General features: G+C 34.5%; 2 protein-coding genes across 3 annotated transcripts; both read left to right on the top strand.

The window, feature by feature from the left end:
- Positions 1–1,463: 1,463 nt before the first annotated feature.
- LOC122002074 (26S proteasome non-ATPase regulatory subunit 7 homolog A-like) lies at positions 1,464–6,370 on the top strand. Its single transcript, XM_042557129.1, has 10 exons — positions 1,464–1,759; positions 3,870–3,962; positions 4,046–4,127; positions 4,753–4,849; positions 4,938–5,013; positions 5,148–5,206; positions 5,359–5,481; positions 5,636–5,693; positions 5,777–5,862; positions 5,995–6,370. Exons 1-10 carry the CDS (start codon positions 1,573–1,575, stop codon positions 6,058–6,060), a joined length of 927 nt encoding a protein of 308 aa, XP_042413063.1. The 5' UTR covers positions 1,464–1,572; the 3' UTR covers positions 6,061–6,370.
- A 1,156-nt stretch (positions 6,371–7,526) lies between these two features.
- LOC122002072 (protein ROOT HAIR DEFECTIVE 3-like) lies at positions 7,527–21,807 on the top strand. 2 transcript variants are annotated; one of them, XM_042557127.1, is made up of 22 exons: positions 7,527–7,924; positions 8,073–8,139; positions 8,243–8,345; positions 9,094–9,164; positions 9,288–9,351; positions 9,642–9,707; positions 9,789–9,836; positions 9,917–9,979; positions 10,064–10,120; positions 10,575–10,733; positions 10,870–10,938; positions 11,022–11,113; positions 11,207–11,285; positions 18,115–18,280; positions 18,360–18,484; positions 18,567–18,829; positions 18,907–19,003; positions 20,009–20,167; positions 20,254–20,358; positions 20,779–20,873; positions 20,980–21,076; positions 21,312–21,807. In XM_042557127.1, exons 1-22 carry the CDS (start codon positions 7,774–7,776, stop codon positions 21,612–21,614), a joined length of 2,499 nt encoding a protein of 832 aa, XP_042413061.1. In that variant the 5' UTR covers positions 7,527–7,773; the 3' UTR covers positions 21,615–21,807. The 2 variants fall into 2 exon arrangements, with proteins under 2 accessions (XP_042413061.1, XP_042413062.1); XM_042557128.1 differs by lacking the exon at positions 20,779–20,873 and having other exon boundaries at positions 21,312–21,520.
- Position 21,808: the final 1 nt, after the last annotated feature.

The raw sequence follows: 21,808 nt of genomic DNA, 5'->3' as shown, positions 1-21,808 counted from the left end.
CACTTAGACTCTTCGACTCTAGAATTTCGTCCAAAATTTTTGACCCGCCAAGACTTCACCTAGTCTCTCAGACCAAGACTTCGTTACCTAATTACAGATAAAACTTTCCACTTATCTAATCGTAGCTAGGACTTTCCACCTGCCTAGTATCAACTAGGACTTTTTTTTTATCTAAGATCACTTAGGACTTTTCTATAAACTCAATCAATCTTATTAGACAAGAAGAAATCTTAATTTTAAATTATTTATCATAATTAAAACTTAATTTCGAACGTATGCTGCTTTTGCACCAACATTAAATTGTCAAATTAATCATTTTTATCCTAATGAATTCTATTCGTGAGGGGTGAAAAGGGAAATTTATTTTTTTTAAGGCATTCTTTCTTGTTTGCTAGAAATAACCGCCATCATTTTTATCCGTGTTCGAGTAGACACGGCAAAAATAAAAAAAATAAATAAATCAAATATACTTTAATTTCCCCGGGTCATTATCAAATTTTGGCATCATTAGCAAGTGGATTATTTCTCTTTTATTTAATATTATGGCGTTCATGATAAGATTACGTGACGTAATGGCATTAATTATACGAATTTAAATTTTCAGAGAAGTGACAGTGGTTTTTAATTAATTATATCGGATCTCATTTGCACAATTGCACCATTTCAAATTTTCAATGGAACCGAAGACAATTTCTTTGACTAAACCCTAACAAAAGTATGAATTTATTCTCGAAAGCATGCTAATAAAATTTGCAAGCCTTGATCAGGAGAAATATAATTACGAGTTTAAACAATTTAAGGCACTACTTACATTTGGTTATTGTTTATTAATGGTGTATTATTTTTCCAAGTCCAAACAACAAGATTGCTTGTTCAAATCTTGCAAGCCATTATTATGATCTTCCCTTCTACCCTAACCATGTGGAGGAGCTATCAAACTTAATTAAGTACCCTTGCAATCAATGAATATTTATATTTTTGGAAAAAAGATTAATTTGGTGCACCTAACAAGTAACCGATTACTAATTTTAGGTGACCCTATTTAACAAAAATAAATAAATAAATAAATTAAAGGAAGAAAAAGTAGGAAACCTTCAATCACATCAATAATGTATAGCGAAATATTGTCCTCTCTGAAACTCCAATTGGGCCTTACGCATTGGGTCTTAAATTGGCCGGGGGCTGGTTTAAAATTGGAAAACTATCCCTCGTCCATTTTGTTGCCTTCAACTTTATCATTTTTAACCCTTTAATTTCATGAAGTTATTTTAATATGAGATAAAACTTTTAAAGTTTTTTTTAGTTTTTCATTACAAATGCAAAATTAACAGGTTTGAATATTTGAATGCCCTAATTAAAAAACAAAAGAATTGGAACATTTTGAAAAATGAGTGAAATGATAGAGGGTAAAAATGTAAAACAAAAATTTTCCACTTCCTGCTTGTTATTTAATTTTAAAACATGTATTTCTTCCACAGTTTACCTTCTCTTTCGTGGAAAAGAAGGAACAGGGTTGCGGCGAGAACCCTAGCGAGGCGGAGGACGCCAGAGGCGGTGGACTACGGCGGTAAGATGGACGTTGTGAAGGCGCAGCAGATGTCCTGGAGGGTGGTGGAGAAGGTCATCGTGCACCCCCTCGTGCTGCTCAGTATCGTCGACAACTACAACCGCGTCGCCCGCGACACCCGCAAGCGCGTCGTCGGCGTCCTACTTGGATCCTCGTCCAAGGGCACGGTCGACGTCACCAATTCCTACGCAGGTTAGGTAGCATCGTTTTGATCCGCCGCCCTCCCCCACCTTCCTGATCTCATGGCAGTATTTTGACTATTTTCTGAGTTAGATTATAGATTCTTAGATTCTTACTGTTTAATGTGGGGAATTCTCTATGTGTATAACTTCTTTCTGTATTTGTTTCTTTCTTGTGTTGATAATGACAAAGTAGAGATATGACATATGTGCTTCAGATGCATTTTTTTTTAAAAAAAAAAATCAAATTCACTTTAGGTGTATTAGGTATTGCAAATATTAGGATGAATGGTGAAATTAGAACCTTCTTGTTAATCTTAATAGGTTGTCAATGATTTCCACATGGTTAATGGTTCAATAGATCGTTTTCTTTGTTGAAAATGTTATGTTCCATGACTTGATTAGTTGTAACGTGACTTAGGTTAATGTCACAACCTCATCTACATTGATAGAATATTAGATTTAAAGATAATTAGGTTCAGTATAATTGGATTATTTCTGTAGCTTATTTTCTTTCCTGATAATTGAATTAGTTTGATTTGATCTTGCATAGAGCTCAGCAAAGGGACAAAATTCAATTAGACGACACTAAATTGTTGGGCCAAATAGATGATGATGTATATGGAAATCTTCTCATAGTTACCAGCTCCTTTCCTTTTCATCTTTGTAATTCCCAAGTGCTTATTGTAATTATCCAAAATAAAACTTAGCAAAGAAGAGGAGATGCAGAAGAGTATGAAAGAGAAAAGGAGTAGATGAGAGAAGTGAATGAGTAGTAATTTGAGAGAAAAATATAATTAGATTTCATAGAAGTACAATATTAATCCTTTTTATATAAATAAGGATGTTTAGAAAAAAGGTGTTATGTAAGTTGTCTAGATTTTTGACAAGATTTAAAGATTTATGCAATTATGCAACATAAGTTCTCTAAATCTAATTCAAATTCTCTTAAAATTGAGCATCCTTTCCTTTGGAGTACTTAAACAACTAAGAGAGTTCCAAATAATCTTTATTCTTAAGAGTATGGTTGTTGAATTGTGGTTCAAATGGTGAATTGATTTAATGATTTTATGAATGATGAACCATATTTAATTGTGAATTGTAAGGCTTATGATCAAAAGATATATATGTTGAAAAATAAACTCCCTTACTAAAATTTGTAAGAATATCCTATTTAACACCTATTATGATTAATAAAAACATTGCCACAAATAATAAAATGCATTATATAACTAAAGAGGGTAAACTTTAGATTCATATCTCTAAAATATTCCTAAAATTTCATCTATCTTTTGTATGACTTAAATGTTTGTTAAAACTGTCAAAAACATATGTGTATCACTTTATATCCTCTTCACTTGAGATGTCATTATCCTCAGCATCTTGATCATCCGATAGTGAATGATCTATTGCTGAGGATGAGTGTCAAGATATGACTTAAGGTTGATGGCACATGAGGAAGAATCCCTTGAAGCCTTGGATGAGCGTGTCTGTCTGAGAGATACCTTAGGGTTGAGGATAAGGAGGAGTTGTTGCTGAAGAAGCAACCATTATTTGTGAAGGGTCATACACAATGAGTTGCTTCCAAAGAAGTAGCCTTTAGTGAGCTAAGGGTCAAAGAAAATAAAACATGTGAAGTTTACCATTGGGAATCAATTGATTGGTATTGAATAGATTGGAATTGTATCGAATTGGATGAATTCTTGACACAAACACGATTCACCCATACAGTTTGAACTGTTTTGGGTGTGAATCAAATCAAATCTTGTGATTCGAATTGTAAATCATATGATTTGGATAACTATGCTTAAGAGTACAAAATCTGTATTTCTCAATTGGCTGATTTGTTCTCTTGTATTTCATATGTGTTTTAGCATAATTTCATGAATATGCATTGTACTCGAAGATATGTTGCTGCTCTCCAAACAGGTCTTTCCAGTCTGTTTTGGTAAAACCCTTTAGTATGCTTTTGCTATAATTTCAATGATGTTGGTCTACAGTTAGATTTTAGTCAACCTTAAATAGGTAGGACAGACATGGTTTGATCATGATGATTTGCCTATTCCTGTTTTGTAATAGAGCTTTAAAGCATGTTTTGCTCAATTTTTGATGTTGTTATGCAGTGCCTTTTGAAGAGGATGAGAGAGATCCAAACATTTGGTTTCTCGATCACAATTACCATGAGGCAATGTTTTCTATGTTTAAGAGAATAAATGGTACTACTCTATTGAAACCTTGAATTCTCGTGAAAGAGTAGCATATTTCTTTCTGTGCCTTTGACAATCTTCCTTTTTGGTAGCCAAGGAGAATGTTGTAGGATGGTATAGCACAGGGCCCAAGCTGCGGGAAAATGATTTGGATATCCACGCTTTGTTTACTGAGTAAGATTGTCAAATCATAGACTTGCTTTGTTTGACAAAAAAAACTTACGTTTTGTTGGAACCTCTTCTTTGTTGAAGCTAGCATTAGAGGTTTATGTAACATTTCCTTAGTTCTTGTTAATAGAAGTAGAATTATGGCGCACTCTGTATCTGTTCAAAAAAGTGAAAAGACTTGTACTTTTCTAGAATAGCTGCTTTGAAAACTTGAATCTTATTTGTTTATTTGGTGTCTGTTTTGACAAATGTTACCAAATTTGAGATACTATGAAACAGTAGTCAGTTGGTTTTACATTAAAGAGTACTAAGATATAAAAAATAAAAAAGAAGCTGGACATTATTGCATACAGATGATTAAAAGCATTTTATTTCTCCAATATCACCAACTCGATTATATTTGTTTTAGAAATAATAATTCTATGAGAGCAAGCAATTTGTGTGTTCTGCATCCATCTTACTCAATTTTTTTTCCTCTTTGCATTCCAGAGTGGCTTTATAATGTGATGAACCTTTTCTGTTGTTAATTCCTTTTTTCTTTTGCTGTTTTTGAGAAAAACACACATTTAGCTGACAATTGGCAGTATCAGATTGATATTTATTCTCTCAAGCCTTGTCTTTCTCACTGCAGTTATGTTTTAAATCCTGTCTTGGTAATCATCGATGTGCAACCTAAAGAGCTTGGTATACCTACCAAAGCATATTATGCTGTCGAAGAAGTCAAAGAGGTGACTCTGTAATCTACTGAGTTTTAAAATATTGTGCCCTTTTCTATGGATCGAGTTCTAACAATTTTCAGTGTGCATTTGATTGCAGAATGCCACACAGAAAAGCCAGAAGGTGTTTGTGCATGTCCCTTCAGAAATTGCTGCTCATGAAGTTGAGGAAATCGGTAACTGAACCATAATTCTTTTAGTTATTGTAACTTCTTTAGTTATTAGTTGAATACCCATTTGAATGATGACTTTCCATTTGTGAAATAAAAGTTAGGAATGTGCTTCTGTGGCCTAATTTCTCTGTTTGCAGGAGTGGAACACTTGCTGAGAGATGTCAAGGATACAACAATAAGTACGCTAGCAACTGAGGTTATATTCTGCACTGTGCTTATCATTCTTTGTAGTCGTTAAAAGTTCTCTCTCTCATTGCAATATTAGCAAGATTCAAAATGTGAATTCATAAGCTTTCATGACTTGAAGATGATATTTACAATTTGCAAACTTTGCTATATATCATGCAGGTCACAGGCAAACTTGCAGCACTGAAGGGGCTCGATGCAAGGTTACATGAGATACGTGGTTATCTAGAACTTGTTATCGATGGGAAGTTACCTCTGAATCATGAGATATTATACAACTTGCAGGTTATCATGCATTTTTCTTTGTTTAATTTTCTATGTCGAAACTTAAGAAGCACATCCACCAATCTATTTGAAGTTTCTGTATACTGAAGCATATACTCGCTCAATAGGATTCATGTTCACTGTGTTAAAAGTCCAAATACTTTTTCTTTTGCAGGACATATTCAATCTACTTCCGAATCTTAATGTGAACGAGTTGATCAAGGCATTTGCAGGTAATGCCCTTGCAAACCAAGTGTAGAAGTGTCGTTAACCTGCCTTAGTTTGAATTTTCACTCCGTCCCTCAATTTTATGCAGTGAAAACAAATGACATGATGCTGGTTATATACCTTTCTTCCCTCATCCGAAGTGTTATTGCACTTCACAATTTGATAAACAACAAAGTGAGTTAAGTTTATCATCATGTATTTACTTACTACACATACCCTTTTATTTCACCCTTGGCGATGGATATAACTCTTCTTAGTAGAACACGATTGGCAAACATCTGATGCAACTTCATTTGGTGATTCTAGATGCTCAACAAGGAACATGAGAAAGCTGAAGACTCCAGACCCTCTGCGACAACTACCGTGAACTAGGATTCTTTTGGCTTTGCCTGGCCTGGCCTTCCTGATCGATCTAATGTTCATCCTCTGTTGGCGTTGCATTTGCATTAGAGCGTTTCAGAAGTGTTTTGGAAACAAATTGGATACGAGCTACTTTGGAAATGCCTATGCACACTCTGAAACAAGTTCATTCGGTTTGTAGTTTTTTAAACTTCCAAAACTGTATGGCTACTTTCTGGTGGGTGGCCTCGGTGCGTCACCAATCGAGACGTGGAGTACGTTGTGAGAATTTTGATTTGTTTTTTAAACCCTAAAGCCCTCCCAATAAACTTTTGGTAGACAAGAATTGCCCCTTGCGTTATGCATGCTTGGATTTGCCAAATTGGCATTGATTTCTTGTTATTGTTGTTGTTTTTTTTTTAAAAAAACAGCTATATTAAAAGAATTAAAGAGAGCATCAAACTCAAACAACATTCTGCATGCAACAAATTCGAATTAGTCAAGTGAGTTGTATATTAATAAAAGTATTTTTGATGTAACTAGATTCAAAGAAGTTAGTTTAAAGTAAAAGTTGTATTTTATGTTGTAAATCATCTTCCAAAAAAGTCAAAAAAAATTTAAAGGATAAAATAAAAAAAAGAGTATTGTTTAATAACTTTTTATCAATAAGCTACCGATGAGAAAGTTCTTGATTTACAGATTGGGCTTAAATGGGCTGAATAAATTTTAAATAATATGTTTTTAAAAAGGCATTTCACTATAAACCTCTCACGGCAGATTATCCATAGTTATAAACTTAGAGTAACATCATTATTACATCAAAAGTTAAAAATCTTACTTTTTTTTAAAAATTATTTTTTATTATCATAAAATCTCTCTCTTTTAAAAATTTCATTTCTCTTAAAATTCTCTTTTTATCCTCTCTCTCCACTATTTTTTTTATAAACTTGGTCCTAAGATTTTGATACAGGTTTATAAAAAAAACTATAAACCCTACCTATATAGTGGGGGAGGGGTTTATATTGAGAGATTTATAGTATACAATATAAACCTCTCACTGCAGATCATCCATAGTCGTAAACCTCTTAAAGAGATTTATGCTCTGCCACATCATTATTACATCAAAAGTTAAAAATCTTACTTCTTTTAAAAATCATTTTTTATTATCATAAAATCTCTCTCTTTTAAAAATTTCATTTCTTTTAAAATTCTCTCTCTATCCTCTTTCCACTATTTTTTTTATAAACCTGGTCCTAAGATTTTGATATAGGTTTATAAAAAAAACTATAAACCCCACCTATATAGTGAAGATGAGATTTATATTGAGAAATTTATAATATACATTACATGCTATAAACCTCCCATTGCACATGCCTTTATGAGCTTGTCAAAAAATATTTCAAATGGATTTTTTTTTTTCATAAAAAAAAATGATCAATTGGAGAGTGGAATGAAACAAACCTATAAATAGTTTATGTAACGGCAACAATGCCGAGAAAATTGGCTCATCGTTGTAGAAAGCCTTTCTTCTCTCCTCTCCGCTACACTCGCTCTCTCTCTCTCTCTCTCTCTCTCTCTCTCTCCCCCAGGCGAATCCTAGATTTTGATCTAGAGAAGCACCCTGAGTTTGAGGGTTGCTGAGATCTGTATCGAGCTGCTCCCATTGCACCCCGCCTCATCGATTCTTTCAGTGCCCTTGCATTTTGTTGTTCGCCGTTCATCGCCGCTTTGTTCTGGATCGGAAGAATGGCCGAGGAGGAGTACCGGTCGGTCCAACTCATAGACGGAGAAGGAGAATTCAACGATGCTGGTGTCGAGCATTTCATGAAGATCACGAGGCTCGCCGAGTGTGGGCTCTCCTATGCCGTGGTTTCCATCATGGGACCCCAGAGCAGCGGTGAGATTACCTTGGAGATCTATTTGATCCCGTGCCGCATTTTAGTTTTTGGAACATATTATACCAAAAAAAATGATCTTGGTTGGTTTTCAATGTTTACGTCCTCTCTGCGTATCACACCTGTTTGACGATTGTTCTGTTTGAGCAGGGAAAAGTACTTTACTTAATAATCTTTTCAAAACTGACTTCAGGGAAATGGATGCGTTACGGGGAAGGTATTGATACTTCTCCCTGTTCTGGAGAAAATTGGTTCACTGGATTTCATTTATTGGAACTCTTTGTTTAAGATGAATGTCTCGCTTGCTACTTTCTTATCAGGAGCCAAACTACCAAAGGTATATGGTTATCGAAATGTCAGGGAATAGATCCTTACACAATTGTGATGGATTTGGAAGGTACTGATGGAAGGGAAAGAGGAGAGGTAAACTTGTACTTTCATTTTGTATTTTTTTTATTGCTCTACATTTATTTGGAAACTATGAGTGCTCAAATTGTAAAAGGAGAATTTTCATCTTGCAGCCTAAAGTTCATCTCCTTTTCAAAATCCCTCTTTGGAGTTTCTAAATCATCAAGATATCCCTGGGGATTTCTAACTTTTGTCACTTCACTCCCTCTAACTGCTAACAATTTTAATATCTAACAAGATAATGATGTTGTTGATATGTCACATATATGCCCCTTCACTTTTCTAGCAAATAAAGTAATGGTATTAATTGTTAGGGGTGAAACAACAAGAGTTTGGAAATTTTAGGAGGGTGGCTAGGTTGACAATTTGAACCTTTGGAGGGTAAACAAAATTTTTCCTCCACTTTGCCACTTTAAGTTAATCACATTCATTATTATATGGTGCCACTAGCCTAGATAAAACAACACATCTAGAAAATATCTGAGTATGGAAATAAACATTTTTATATCCTCTTGGATGTGAATAAGTAAGAAGTTATTGAAGAAATAGTTCCAATTATTGCGTTGGTCATATCTGTCTTCTCTCTCCATTGAAGTTATGGAAGAAATGTTGGTAAAATATCCCTTATCTGAGGCGCACCCTACTTAAAATCATCCTTCCAATTTAGCATCTTACGATTATTTCATTCGTATACTTGTTTTGTTTTTTCAAAGAGATCAGTGCCATTTTGCACTTTATCGTGAACAAACGTTCCTATTTTCAGGATGATACTGCGTTTGAAAAGCAAAGTGCACTATTTGCACTGGCAATATCTGACATAGTTTTGATAAATATGTGAGTTAAGTTTTATCTTTCATTTCAACTCATTTAGAAATCTCTCTTATATAAGAGTATAACACTGTTCTTGTGAAGTTTACGAAGTCTAGCTTCCTCTGTTGATAAAGTTGATTTATCCAGGTGGTGCCACGATATCGGCCGAGAGCAAGCTGCTAACAAACCCTTGCTAAAAACAGTATTTCAGGTATCTTGTATCTTTTGCTAATCTAGTGTTGATTTATTCTGATAATTCATGGTAATATAATATGACATGGGGCATTTTATGCCCATACCTAATTGTGTATAATCTAGTTAACTTTTTTTAAAATAATTTATATAATGTTAAGTTAAAATATTTTGCTAACTCAATTTATATGACAAAAATTATATTTTTTAAATGATCTTATTTAGTAATTTTTTTTCTCCATTATTCATGTTTTGGGTTTTGCTACTACATTATGTGCAGTGTTATCTATCCTTTGACTTCTTTTATAGGTCATGATGCGTTTGTTCAGCCCTCGCAAGACCACATTGCTCTTTGTTATCCGTGACAAGACAAGAGTATGATGACCTGCGCATATGTCTTATTTGTTTTTAATTCATAGTCAGAAGTAACAATATTTTTGTTCACCGTCATTGTAGACACCACTGGAAGCTTTGCAACCTGTCCTAAGAGAGGATATACAGAAGGCATGTTGTCCGATCTTCTGCATCATAGATTTTCCTTTTTCTACATTGCCATTCACAGTTATTGTTGCTATTGTTAGCAGATATGGGACAGTGTTTCCAAGCCTGAGGCTCAAAAAGACACAGCTCTTAGTGAATTCTTTAATGCAAGTTTCTTCCTGCAAAGAATTTTGTTTATGATTAAAAGCATATTGACTTGTATATCTGATAACTTCAGTTCCCTTAAACAGGTTGAGGTCACTGCATTATCTAGTTATGAAGAGAAGGAAGATCAATTTCATGATCAGGTATATGGTTTTCTCTCTTCTTTCCTTACTAAAAACATATATCTTCACGAACAATTTTCTGATAACAACGAAAAGTTCTCACCTAGTACTCTAGATATTGGGTTTTGGTTTTAAGTTTTAAATGTACTTTTACTCATTTTATTCATATAATATGTTTATAAAATTCTCTGGTGAATGTATTTCTCTACCATAAGTGGTAGGTTTATATTTAAGGTGGGATGAACACAGTTGAGTATTCTACATAATTTAATTAAGATTTATAGAATTTCTTTCCAAACAACAGGCAATCTTTAATGCTTTCTAAAAAAGAATTACTATCATTTTGTCCACTTAATCTCAGGATCTTACGTCTTCCACTGAAGACTTAAATCCAAATATAGGTCTCATGTATTTCTATGGTATATAAAAGAGCATGATCTAAATTTTTAATTTTTGAGCATTTGCTGTGTAACAGGTTGCAGAACTTCGACAACGGTTTGTCCATTCAATTGCCCCAGGAGGACTTGCAGGTGATAGAAGAGGTGTTGTTCCTGCTTCAGGGTTTTCCTTTAGTGCGCAACACATATGGAAGGTTGTGCGTGAAAATAAGGATCTTGATCTTCCTGCTCATAAGGTACAGTTTTACATCACACTTGTTCAGCTGCTTAGATAAATTAAGGTTGGCAATATCATATAATACTTGATAACATAACACGATAGTAATACCCAAAACACTTCATTTGTTGTTTATTTTTAACTGCATTTGGTAGGTCATGGTCGCAACAGTTCGTTGCGAAGAGATTGCTAATGAGAAGCTCAGTCACTTAACCTCTGATGAGGTGACATCAATCATCAGGTTTCCATACATATGCTGCTGACTCAAAGTTATCCATGAAAATCTGATATTTTAGTAGTGCTTCAGAAATGGCTGGAATTAGAAGAGGCAGTACAGTCTGGCCCAGTTGCTGGCTTTGCGAAAAAGCTTGAAGCTATTCTTGATGCTTATATAGAAGAGTATTTTTTTCTTATTATATCTCTGTTTTTTCTTCTTCCTGATAAACATAAACAAATATCTCATCATCTCTGATCCTTTCAACTCTGATGCAGATATGATGAGGAAGCTGTCTACTTTGATGAAAGTGTCAGGACTGCAAAGAGGAAGCAACTTGAGTCCAGAGCTTTGCATGTGAGATAATACACTATATAATTTTGCCTTGTATACATTCCTGACTCCAGAGCCACAATTCTATTCTAAAAAGTGCTTAAAACGTTAGCATAACATATATCTTCATCAACATGAATATGCAGATTAGGTTTCTCATTTTGCATATTCCTTAGTGCCCAAGGTTTTGAATTAAATAATTCACACTATGATACTTAAAAGCAAAACATACCTTGGCTCACGATGACCTTCATGTATGAAGAAACTATAATCCCTTAGATAATTGTGTTTCTCCTCTTGACCTCTCTTCATACTTAGCCTCTTTGATGGAGCAAAGGCCTATATATTGGATAGAGGGAGGACCATATTGTAACCTTTCATTTACAAATTCCATCAATATGTACATTCAATTGTCTCTTAATGCAATACGTTAATTCTCATATTGCATGAATATGAGAATGATCTTTTCATCTTCCTTTAAATTCATTTGCATGAATATGAAGAAAATTGTCTCTTCATTGACCAATATAGATATAGTCATTAATAATAATTGTGGCTATTTAATCATAATAAAATCAAGACATATGAGCCATTGAATAGAGAAATAAATCATACATATGGGCATTAATTAAAAATAAAGAATTATTTCTAACATTCTCCCACTTGGCCATATCACTTTATTCACTTCAAACATAATGCACAATATGTAAGTAAATTCTGTCTTAAATTGGTCAATTATAAATCATAATTAAGCAAAAACAAATAAGGATCATGGCGGTTGTACATCATTAGTTCGCATACTTCCTTCCATGTATCATAATATTAGTTATATAGTTAACTTGAACTAAAATGAGACACAACATAACGGTCCATCCATGATATTCTTATAAGAGACAAATCCTGTTAATAATTGCATAATTCATTCATGTATATACACTAAAATAGAAAAACAGGATGCATTAATGTATCAGAAATAACATTCAAAGAGCTCTGAGAGTCAAATACAAATGAACATAAACTTAATTATGGAGTTATTAACAATTTTCCATAATGCCCATCCTTATGACATGTTCATTAAATGTCTTTGATAACAATCATTTAGTTAATGGATCCGTAATCATAAGATTGGTGCTAATGTACTCAATTGACACTCTTTGTTTCTGAACTTCTTTAATCACAAAGTATTTTATTTCCATGTGTTTAGCACCTTTTGAATACTTGTCGTTCTTAGAAAAGAAGATTGCTACAACATATCATAATAACTTTTCAACGGCTTGCAATATTGTCGATTATTCCAAGTCTTGAAATGAAGTTCCACAGCCATAATCCATGAATGATGGCCTCAAAGCATGCCACAAACTCAACTTCCATAGTTGAAGCAGCAATGATTGACTGCTTTGTACATTTCCATGAAATTGCTCCTCCGGCTAAGAGGAACAAATAGCCAAATGTGGATTTTCTAGAATCCAAGCATCTAGCAAAATTTGAATTTGAGTATCCTATCACCTCATGATAATTGGATCTCCTGTATGTGAGCATGTATTTTTTCGTCCCTTATAAATATCGCAAAACTTTCTTTGTAGCTTTCCAATGACGATTACTTTGATACCTACTGAGCATTCCAACAACAAAACTAATGTCTGGTTTGGTACAATTTTAAGCATACATTAATCTTCCAACGATAGATGCATAAGGAATTTGTTCCGTTTGTTTGCGTTCCAATTCATTCTTTGGGCATTGCATAGGGCTCAATTTATCACCTTCTTGAATTAGTACAATAATTGTGGAACATTTTTCCATTCTAGATTTCTCTAGAATATTAGTAATATATGACTTTTGAGACAATCCTAACATTCCTTGTGATCTATCATGGAATATTTCAATTCCTATCACATAGGATGTCTCACCCATATCTTTCATTTTAAGTTCTCCGAGAGAAATTTCTTGGTCTCGTGTAATAAACCAAGATCATTAGCAACAAGCAAGATATCATCAACATACAGAATTAGAAAAATAAACTTACTCCCACTAACCTTTAGATATATACACTGATCTACTATTTTTTCCTTAATTCCAAAAGAAACTATAGTATCATCGAACTTAAGATACCATTGTCAGGAAACTTGTTTAAGTCCTTATATTGACTTCTTAAACCTGCACACCATGTGTCCTTTTCCTTTAATTAAAAAACCCTTAGGTTGGTCTATATAAACCACTTCATCTAAATCTCCATTTCAAAAAGACAATTTTTACATCCATTTGATATAACTCTAAATCACAATGAGCTACCATTTCCATAATAATTCTTCGTGAGTCCTTTTTGAGACAGGAGAAAAGGTATCTTTGTAGTCAACACTGTCTTTCTGAGTGAAACCTTTGGCAACAAGTCTAGCCTTGTATCGTTCAATATTGTCATTAGAGTCATGTTTAGTCTTAAAGATCCATTTACATCTAACCGTCTTTGACCATTTAGGCAATTCAACAAGGTCCCAAACTTTATTGTGATCCATTGATTTCATCTCTTCAATCATGGCGTCAAACCACTTGGAAGAATTGACACTTTTCATAGCTTGTGAAAATGGAACCAGATCTTCATCAATACCTAAGTCATATTCTGACTCTCATAGATAAACCACATAATCATTCGGAATAGCTGATTTTCTTTCCCTTTCAGACCTTCTTAATGCTACTGCTTGTGGTTCATTAACATTAGGTTCATTGTGAACAACATTATGGAGTGTTTGGTCATTCATTTGTTGTTCTTGTAGGTTGTCAAAATGTCCAACAACCATAGGAACAACAACTTGAGAAGAAGTAATGGGCAAAGGTATTTGTACCCTAACTTCTTGAATTTCCACATCACGTGGTTTAATACTCCCACTAGTTTCATTATTCTCAATGAACCTAGCATTCCCAGTTCCAACAACTTTTATAGAATGATTAGGACAATAAAATCTATACCTTTTAGACTTTTCTGAATAACCAATGAAAAATTCACTTATTGTTCTTAAGTCTAGTTTTTTTTTTTTATGTGGATTATAAATTCTTACTTCCGCCGAGCAACCGCATATATGTATGTGCCTTAAACTAGGTTTCCTTTTAGTCCATAGTTCAAAAGGAGTTTTTGGAACTATCTTAGTAAGAACCATGTTTAACAAGTACACGATTACGCCTTTCTGCAATACCATTTTGTTGTGGTGTCCCAGACATTGTGTATTGAGCACAAATGTCATGTTGTTCTAAATATTTAGCAAATGGACTAGACACTGCCCAAAGTTACCATACTTACCATAATATTCACCACCCCTATCAGATCTGATAATCTTCTCCTTTCCATCTAATTGTTTCTCAACCTCATTAATAAATACCTTTAAGATATTTACTGATTGAGATTTTTCATGCAACAAATAGACATAGACATAACGTGAATAATCATCAATAAACGTCACGAAATATTTATCTCCGCCAAGAGATGGAGCATCAAAAGGTCCATATATATCGGTGTGTATAATTTCTAAAAGTTATGTGTTTCTTGTAGCTATTTTCTTAATTATGTATTTTGTATTTTTTCCCCTTAATACAATCCACACAAATATCAAGATCAGTAAATCCAAATCATGAAGGATTTCATTTTTTACTAATCTTTGTAATTGTTCTTTGGATATATGACCCAAATGTTTATGCCACAAGTAAGTTGAACTTTCATCCACCAGACCACGTTTTGTTCCAACATTATGATGCAAAGGTAATAAAGTCTTAGCAAACAAATTATTAAGCTTTAATTTGTATAAGCTACAGAGAACACCAGAACCAATAGAGTGATTATTCTTAAACAAATTGAAATATCCATTTTCAAACTTAAATGAGTATCCAGCTGTATCAAGTTTTGATAAAGAAATTAAAATTCTACTAACAGAAGGAACATAAAGAGTTTGAAAAAGATATAAATGATATCCAGTGTCTAAAATCAAACGATAAGTTCCAATACCTTTAACCGGAACCTTGACTTGATTTCCCATAAAGACAAACTTTTCATTTGGCTTTAATCCGCCATGCTTTAATCCACCATGTCTTATAAGGATCTTCTGCGAAATTTGATTCAAAACATACAAAAGCATTAGGCTTGCCTTTCTTTTCGAACCAAGCCTTTCTCTTTTGGCAATCTTTCTGAAAGTGTCCAGGCTTGTGACAAAAATAACACTTGTCATTCTTTTGTCCCTTCTTTTTGTTTTGAATAGATGACACATTTAACTTTAAGTGTCCGTTATTGTCCTTTGTATTTTTTTTTTCTGGTTTCTTTCTGACATTCAAATGACTCATGAGATTAATTGAGTGAACTCCTTGTTTCTTAATCCTTGCTTCCTCTTGAATAAGCATATTTTGCAAGTCTGTCACATTCAATTTATCCTTTATAGTATTATAATTGATTTGGAATGTACCATACTCAAGAAGCAAGGAGTTTATAATAAATTGCACAACAAAACTTTCAGTCAATTTCATTCCCATGCAATTCAATCTTGCTGCAATATTCATCATCTAAGTGATATGCTCATGCATGGTACAAGAACCATCAAACTTCATGGTGGTCAACATACCCATTAATGTCTCACAAAGTGACTTATCAACCGACTCAAATTGAGATAATGTTCTACAAACTTCATAAATTCCTTAGAATCATCTATTTTAGGGATTATTGGCTTAATGATGTCTGCTAGGGTCATTCGCATAAACATCAAGCTAAGACTGTTTGATCTTTCCCAAACCTTATGGAAAGATATTTGTTCAGTGTTGGTAAGTGCAACAGGCTTATCTGTAAGAAGTGCCAAATCAAGATCCAAAATACCTAAATGGAACTGGATTTGTTCACTCCATTCAGAAAAATTAAGTCCATTCAACTTCATAATAGACGAAGCTTGTGAATGAAGAGCAATAGTCGTTGACGCTGGAAAATATATAGAATGCTTATACTTCAATGCTTTAATTCATAAATTATAATACAAAATTCAGATAACATTCATATGAACTTTAAATTCATATTGAAGTTCTCCTTTGGGTGATAGTACAATACACACACATAATTAATGCTCAAATAAAATTTCTTATAATAGGTAATTAAATATGCTAAAATTAAACATGTTTGTTATCTTTGGATATACTAAACATATCTAATAAAGCATATAAATTAACTACAATTATATTCATGATCATAAAATAAAGCAATCAACCTTTGGATGTTTCTTAATTATTTTATAATCAGTGAACTTTAAATTATTCATGATAAGAGTTAAGTAATTTCATCATATCATCTCTTAGCATCACATACTCATGAATAATTTAACATTATTTAATTGCTGGCTAAACTTTTTAATTTGGCCACTGACTAACAAATTATGCATAATATAGACATTAAATTAAATAATAATGACAATAACCATTTGAAGGTTCATATGTGTTTAATTTTTAACTTTATGAACCATCAAACATAAAACATGAGTAAACATAATAATCATACTCATAGTAAGAAAACATTCATAACTGCATACTAAGCAAATATGTGATGATCATAATCATTTATTTCTAATAATGAATATATTTGAAAGCATACAAAGATCTAATCAAACACAAATAAGTGAAACATGCTTAATACATTATGTCCATTAGAAAGTTGTGATGCCAATAAAAACATACATAAATTTTAGTCTCAAAATTCTTTTTGCATAATTACTGTACATGTGCAATCATATAAGCATTCTCAATTAAGTTATCATACATGTCAAGAACATTCATAATTACATATTCAAATTTGTACATGTAAATCACAATAGAAGAAAACATAAAAAAAAATTAATATAGAATCGATCAAGAGAGAAAAATATTCTTTAATGAAAAATCATAAATTCTTAACAAAAGCTCTGATACCACATGTTAGCATAACATATATCTTCATCAACATGAGTATGCAAATTAAGTTTCTCATTTTGCATATTCCTTAATGTCCAAGGTTTTGAACTAAATGATTTTCACTATGATACTTAAAAGTAAAGCATACCTTGGCTCATGATGACCTTCAAGTATAAAGAAACTAGAACCCCTTAGGCAATTGTGTTTCTCCCTCTTGACCTCTCTTGTTACTTACCCTCGTTGATGGAGCAAAGGCCTATATATTGGGTAGAGGGAGGACCATTTTGTAACCTTTCATTTACACATTCCATCAATGTGTACATTCAATTGTCTTTTAATGCAATACGTTAATTCTCATATTTCATGAATATGAGAATGATTTTTTCATCTTCTTTAAATTCATTTGCATGAATATGAAGAGAATTGTATCTTCATTGGCCAATATAAATATAGCCATTAATAATAGTTGTGGCTATTTAATCATGTTATTTAATGATAATAAAATCAAGACATATGAGTCATTGAATAGAGAAATAAATCATACATATGGGTATTAATTAGAAATAAAGAATTATTTCTAACATAAAAGTCATATATTGTTTAAACAATCATGTTAAAATAGAATTATGACACCTTTAAATGTCACCAGATTAAATGGAACCGTGACACCCACTCTTTAGTGGTAGAAATAGAATCGTGATACATGCTTGCTTGTAAATTTGCTTTAAGATTAGGGCTAGGAGAGTTTATCACTATGTTATTGGAAATTCTCCTTTATTTGATGCTCGATAAAAGGGGCTTCATTTAAAATTTATCTGCTTATTGTCATCTAAGTTGGAATTTTCTTAGTGAAAGGAATGTATTTTACTTTTATGATATTTAAAAGGAATGAATTTTCTTACTATTGATCCCTGAGTTCATGTATTATGTTCATCTCTGTGGCCCCTTGTAGCTTGTGCATCCTACTTATCAAGCATTGCTTGGACATCTACGTTCAAATTCTCTGGAAAAGTTTCAAAAGGATATGGAAAGTTCACTGAATAGCAGGAAAGGATTTGCAGCATCTGTTCGAGACTGTATTGAGTCCTCTATGTTTGAGTTTGATCAAGGAAGTGCAGGTAACACCCTTACATAGAAACTGTTATTGAAACTATATAATGCCTTACTAATCTATCCAATTTGATCTTTTACCTTCAGATGCTACTATCAGTCGCACCGACTGGGATGCTTCCAAAGTCCGAGAGAAGCTTCACCGTGACATCAATGCTCATGCAAATTCTCTTCGCAATCAGAAACTCTCTGAATTGACTAATCACTACGAGGTCAATCAATGATTTCACTTTGTGATCTGAATTCTCCAAATTCTAGTGTTGAAATTCCTTTTCCTACCGTGTTTCTGTTCAGGACAAGTTAACAGAAGCACTTGCTGAACCAGTGGAATCTCTATTTGAGGCTGCTGGCAATGATACTTGGGCATCAATAAGAAATCTTTACCACCGTGAAACCAGGAATGCCCTCTCAGAGTTCTCCACTTCCTTATCTGGCTTTGAGCTAGAAAAAGTTATTTTTGATGAGAGGATCACAAATCTTAAGGAATTTTCGAAAAGTGTTGTTGTAAAGAAAGCAAAAGAAGAAGCAGCCAAAGTTCTGATCAGAATGAAGGATAGGTAATTAATAAACTACTTACCATATCTGTACTTACTTCTGTTACCTATTTCTGAGATTCTATGGTGTTAATTTTCAGGTTCTCAACAGTGTTTAGCCATGACAAAGATTCCATGCCTAGGGTTTGGACAGGAAAAGAAAATGTGCGGAAGATCACAAAGGATGCTCGTACATCGGTACTTCCAGACCTTTTGTAGATAAATGGTTTCAAAATTTTCAAGCTACATCCACTACAAGGGGCAGTTCTACTGTGCAGGCTCCTTTCATGGCTGATCATGTGAAGGGACGCCTTGGAATTGTGAACCCATAGAGGTTTGCTTAAGATTCATGCACATCTTTGTTTTATGATATATGGGCATAAAGAATGCCTCTTCACATGTGGCAAAAGACGATTCACTCTCCCTAGTGCCCTCGCCAATCCGTCCCTGGGCTAATAAGGAGGAGATAAATCACGGATGACTACTAACTATTGGTGGCCAAGGCATGGGGGAAGACATGCTTGGACACGTCGAGTTTCGACCCCATGACCTAATGCGGCAACACCTCATACCTCAACCATTGCACTGCCCCGAGGGGACAAGAATGCCTTTTCACATGTGGCAAAAAGGTGATTCGCTTGCCTCCAGTGCCCCCACCAACCTGTCCCTAAGCCAACACGGAGGAGGTAAATCATGGGTGACTACTAGCCATTAGTGCAGTGGACAAGGCATGGGGGAGGCGTGCTTGGACGCACCGAGTTTCGACCCCATGACCTAATGTGGCAACACCCCATGTTTCAACCAGCACACGGCCCCGAGGGAACAGAATGCCTCTTCACATTGTGGCAAAAGGCGAATACGCTCGCCCCCAGCGCCCCCGCCAACCCGCCCCAAGGCCAACACGGAGGAGGTAAATCACAGGCGGCTACTAGCCTTTGGAATAGTAACTAGCACATAAGGGAGGTAATTACTTCGGCTTTGTCGAGATTCGAACCCCAGACCTCATTATGGCAACACCTCATGTGCTAGCCACTAGACCTATCCGAGGGGACAGAATGCCTCTTCACATGATCAGCCATGAAGTGGATTTGCACAATCGAACTGTACCATTAAAATCCCTAAACTTTGGGATACATTTGACAATTAACCATCTATATAAATACTAAGATTTGAAGTTTGTATGTTCACTGTCATATGATGCAGGCTCTGAAACTGTTGGCTGTGATGTGTGCCATTCGTTTGGATGAGAAACCAGACAAGATTGAATCCACTCTCATGTCAGCACTTATGGATGCACCAACTGCATTAGGACGAAGAACTGTAACATCATTGGATTCACTCGCTTCCAGCACATGGGAAGAGGTAAGTGTGGAATTTACTTTGTGTGCAATGAATGACATGAAAGAGTGCAAGACAGGAAACTAATGTAAGCCTGGGATTTTGTTCAGGTTTCTCCATCTAACACATTGATCACCCCCGTGCAATGCAAGTCTTTGTGGAAACAATTTAGCTCAGAGACTGAATATACTGTCACACAAGCAATATCTGCTCAGGTACATATACCTGTGTTTATCTTTGGGTACTGGTTTTATTTTTTCCCCTTTTGTTTCTTGTTCTATATCTTCTGAAAATTTTGAGTTTTGAACTTGCTCAGAACTGATTTTAGTTGGTCCTTTAAAAGTGGTATTGCTATGTGCATAATTCTTCGACAAACAGATTATATACATATATTTGCATATATTAGCTCAAACGAGCATCAATTACTGCAAACAACAAGGAAGACGACCAAGGTATGATGCCTTAATCACGGCATTGAAATGATTATGCACAGTGGATCACTTTTACTATGTTTCATGACTCAGAATTCAGAGTCACGTAGTTAATTAGCGATGGCAGGCAATTTTTCACCTTCCTTTCTCAAAGAAAGTAGCTATAGTGGGGTTAGTTACTCAGATTTATTTTATTCAACTCAGGAAGCACATAAGCGCAGTAACAGTACGCTACCTCCTCCTTGGGCAATACTTGCAATTGCGATCCTCGGTTTCAATGAGCTGATGGTGCTCATGAGGTCTTTGCTTCCATTACTTTCCCTGCTGCTTGAATCTACCTCACAAGCTATAAATTAACTGCGTAAACTTTCATTCTTTTTCTCACGATGATTTTTTTATGAGCAGGAATCCTTTATATCTATTGCTGCTTTTTGTTATGTTCTTGGTGTCGAAAGCTCTATGGGTGCAGCTAGATGTCGCCGAGACATTTCAGCATGGCATAGTAAGTAAATTCCGACATGGTACAAATGTACAAAATCGAAAGTTTGGCTTTATGCAGACAGCCTTACCATTTAGCTGTTTTTCAAGGTTCATTTAGTATACAATTTCAAGCTTAAACTCATCCTTGATTTCAGTTTCCGAACTCATGCCAAAAAGAACTTAGGGTCAGGATTACTCATAGTTCAAATTATGAATGCTCATCTTGTATTGATAAATCTGATACTTTCCTAATTCAGCTCCCCGGCATTCTCACACTATCGACAAGATTTCTCCCCACAGTCATGAACCTTTTACGAAAACTTGCTGAGGAAGGTGCTCAACCTCCCACTGCTCCACAGAGCACCCAGAACAATCCACCCTTGGACACACAAAGTTTTCGAAGTGATTCGCAGAGGCATGCTCCTCCTCCACTCATGACCCCAGCACCCGATGTGCCATCTTCCTCATCGTCTACGGTTTCTTCTCCCAGAAGTGGTGTGGAGTGTCCAGAGACTAAGCACTTCGTGGAGGTAGACACTGAAGCCAGTTATACATCATGAGTGAACAAGGTCCAACAATTAGTTTTCTGAAGCATGATCGTCATTAAGCAAACACTACATTATGCAAGATGTTTGTGCCACCAAGTAGATGATGTATTTTTTTTCCTCTTAATTACTGAATGTTATTTTCTTCTGTTTTGTATAGATAGAGACTTATCCATTTTACCCAAGTCAGTGATTCAATCAAACAATAT

This window comes from Zingiber officinale, chromosome 7A (genome assembly GCF_018446385.1).
Source record: "Zingiber officinale cultivar Zhangliang chromosome 7A, Zo_v1.1, whole genome shotgun sequence".
Taxonomy (NCBI): Eukaryota; Viridiplantae; Streptophyta; class Magnoliopsida; order Zingiberales; family Zingiberaceae; genus Zingiber; species Zingiber officinale.
The sequence above is the reverse complement of the archived record's forward strand: the minus strand, read 5'-3'. Positions and strand labels throughout refer to the sequence as shown.

Excerpts from the sequence above, each read along its gene's own strand:
- LOC122002072 (XM_042557127.1), top strand. The coding sequence starts at position 7,774 with ATGGCCGAGGAGGAGTACCGGTCGGTCCAACTCATAGACGGAGAAGGA. Across the intron at positions 8,140-8,242 it reads ATGGATGCGTTACGGGGAAG|GAGCCAAACTACCAAAGGTA; the intron begins GTATTGATACTT and ends CTTTCTTATCAG. Across the intron at positions 11,286-18,114 it reads TTGAGTCCAGAGCTTTGCAT|CTTGTGCATCCTACTTATCA; the intron begins GTGAGATAATAC and ends GGCCCCTTGTAG.
- LOC122002074 (XM_042557129.1), top strand. The coding sequence starts at position 1,573 with ATGGACGTTGTGAAGGCGCAGCAGATGTCCTGGAGGGTGGTGGAGAAG. Across the intron at positions 3,963-4,045 it reads TATGTTTAAGAGAATAAATG|CCAAGGAGAATGTTGTAGGA; the intron begins GTACTACTCTAT and ends CCTTTTTGGTAG. Across the intron at positions 5,207-5,358 it reads TAAGTACGCTAGCAACTGAG|GTCACAGGCAAACTTGCAGC; the intron begins GTTATATTCTGC and ends TATATCATGCAG.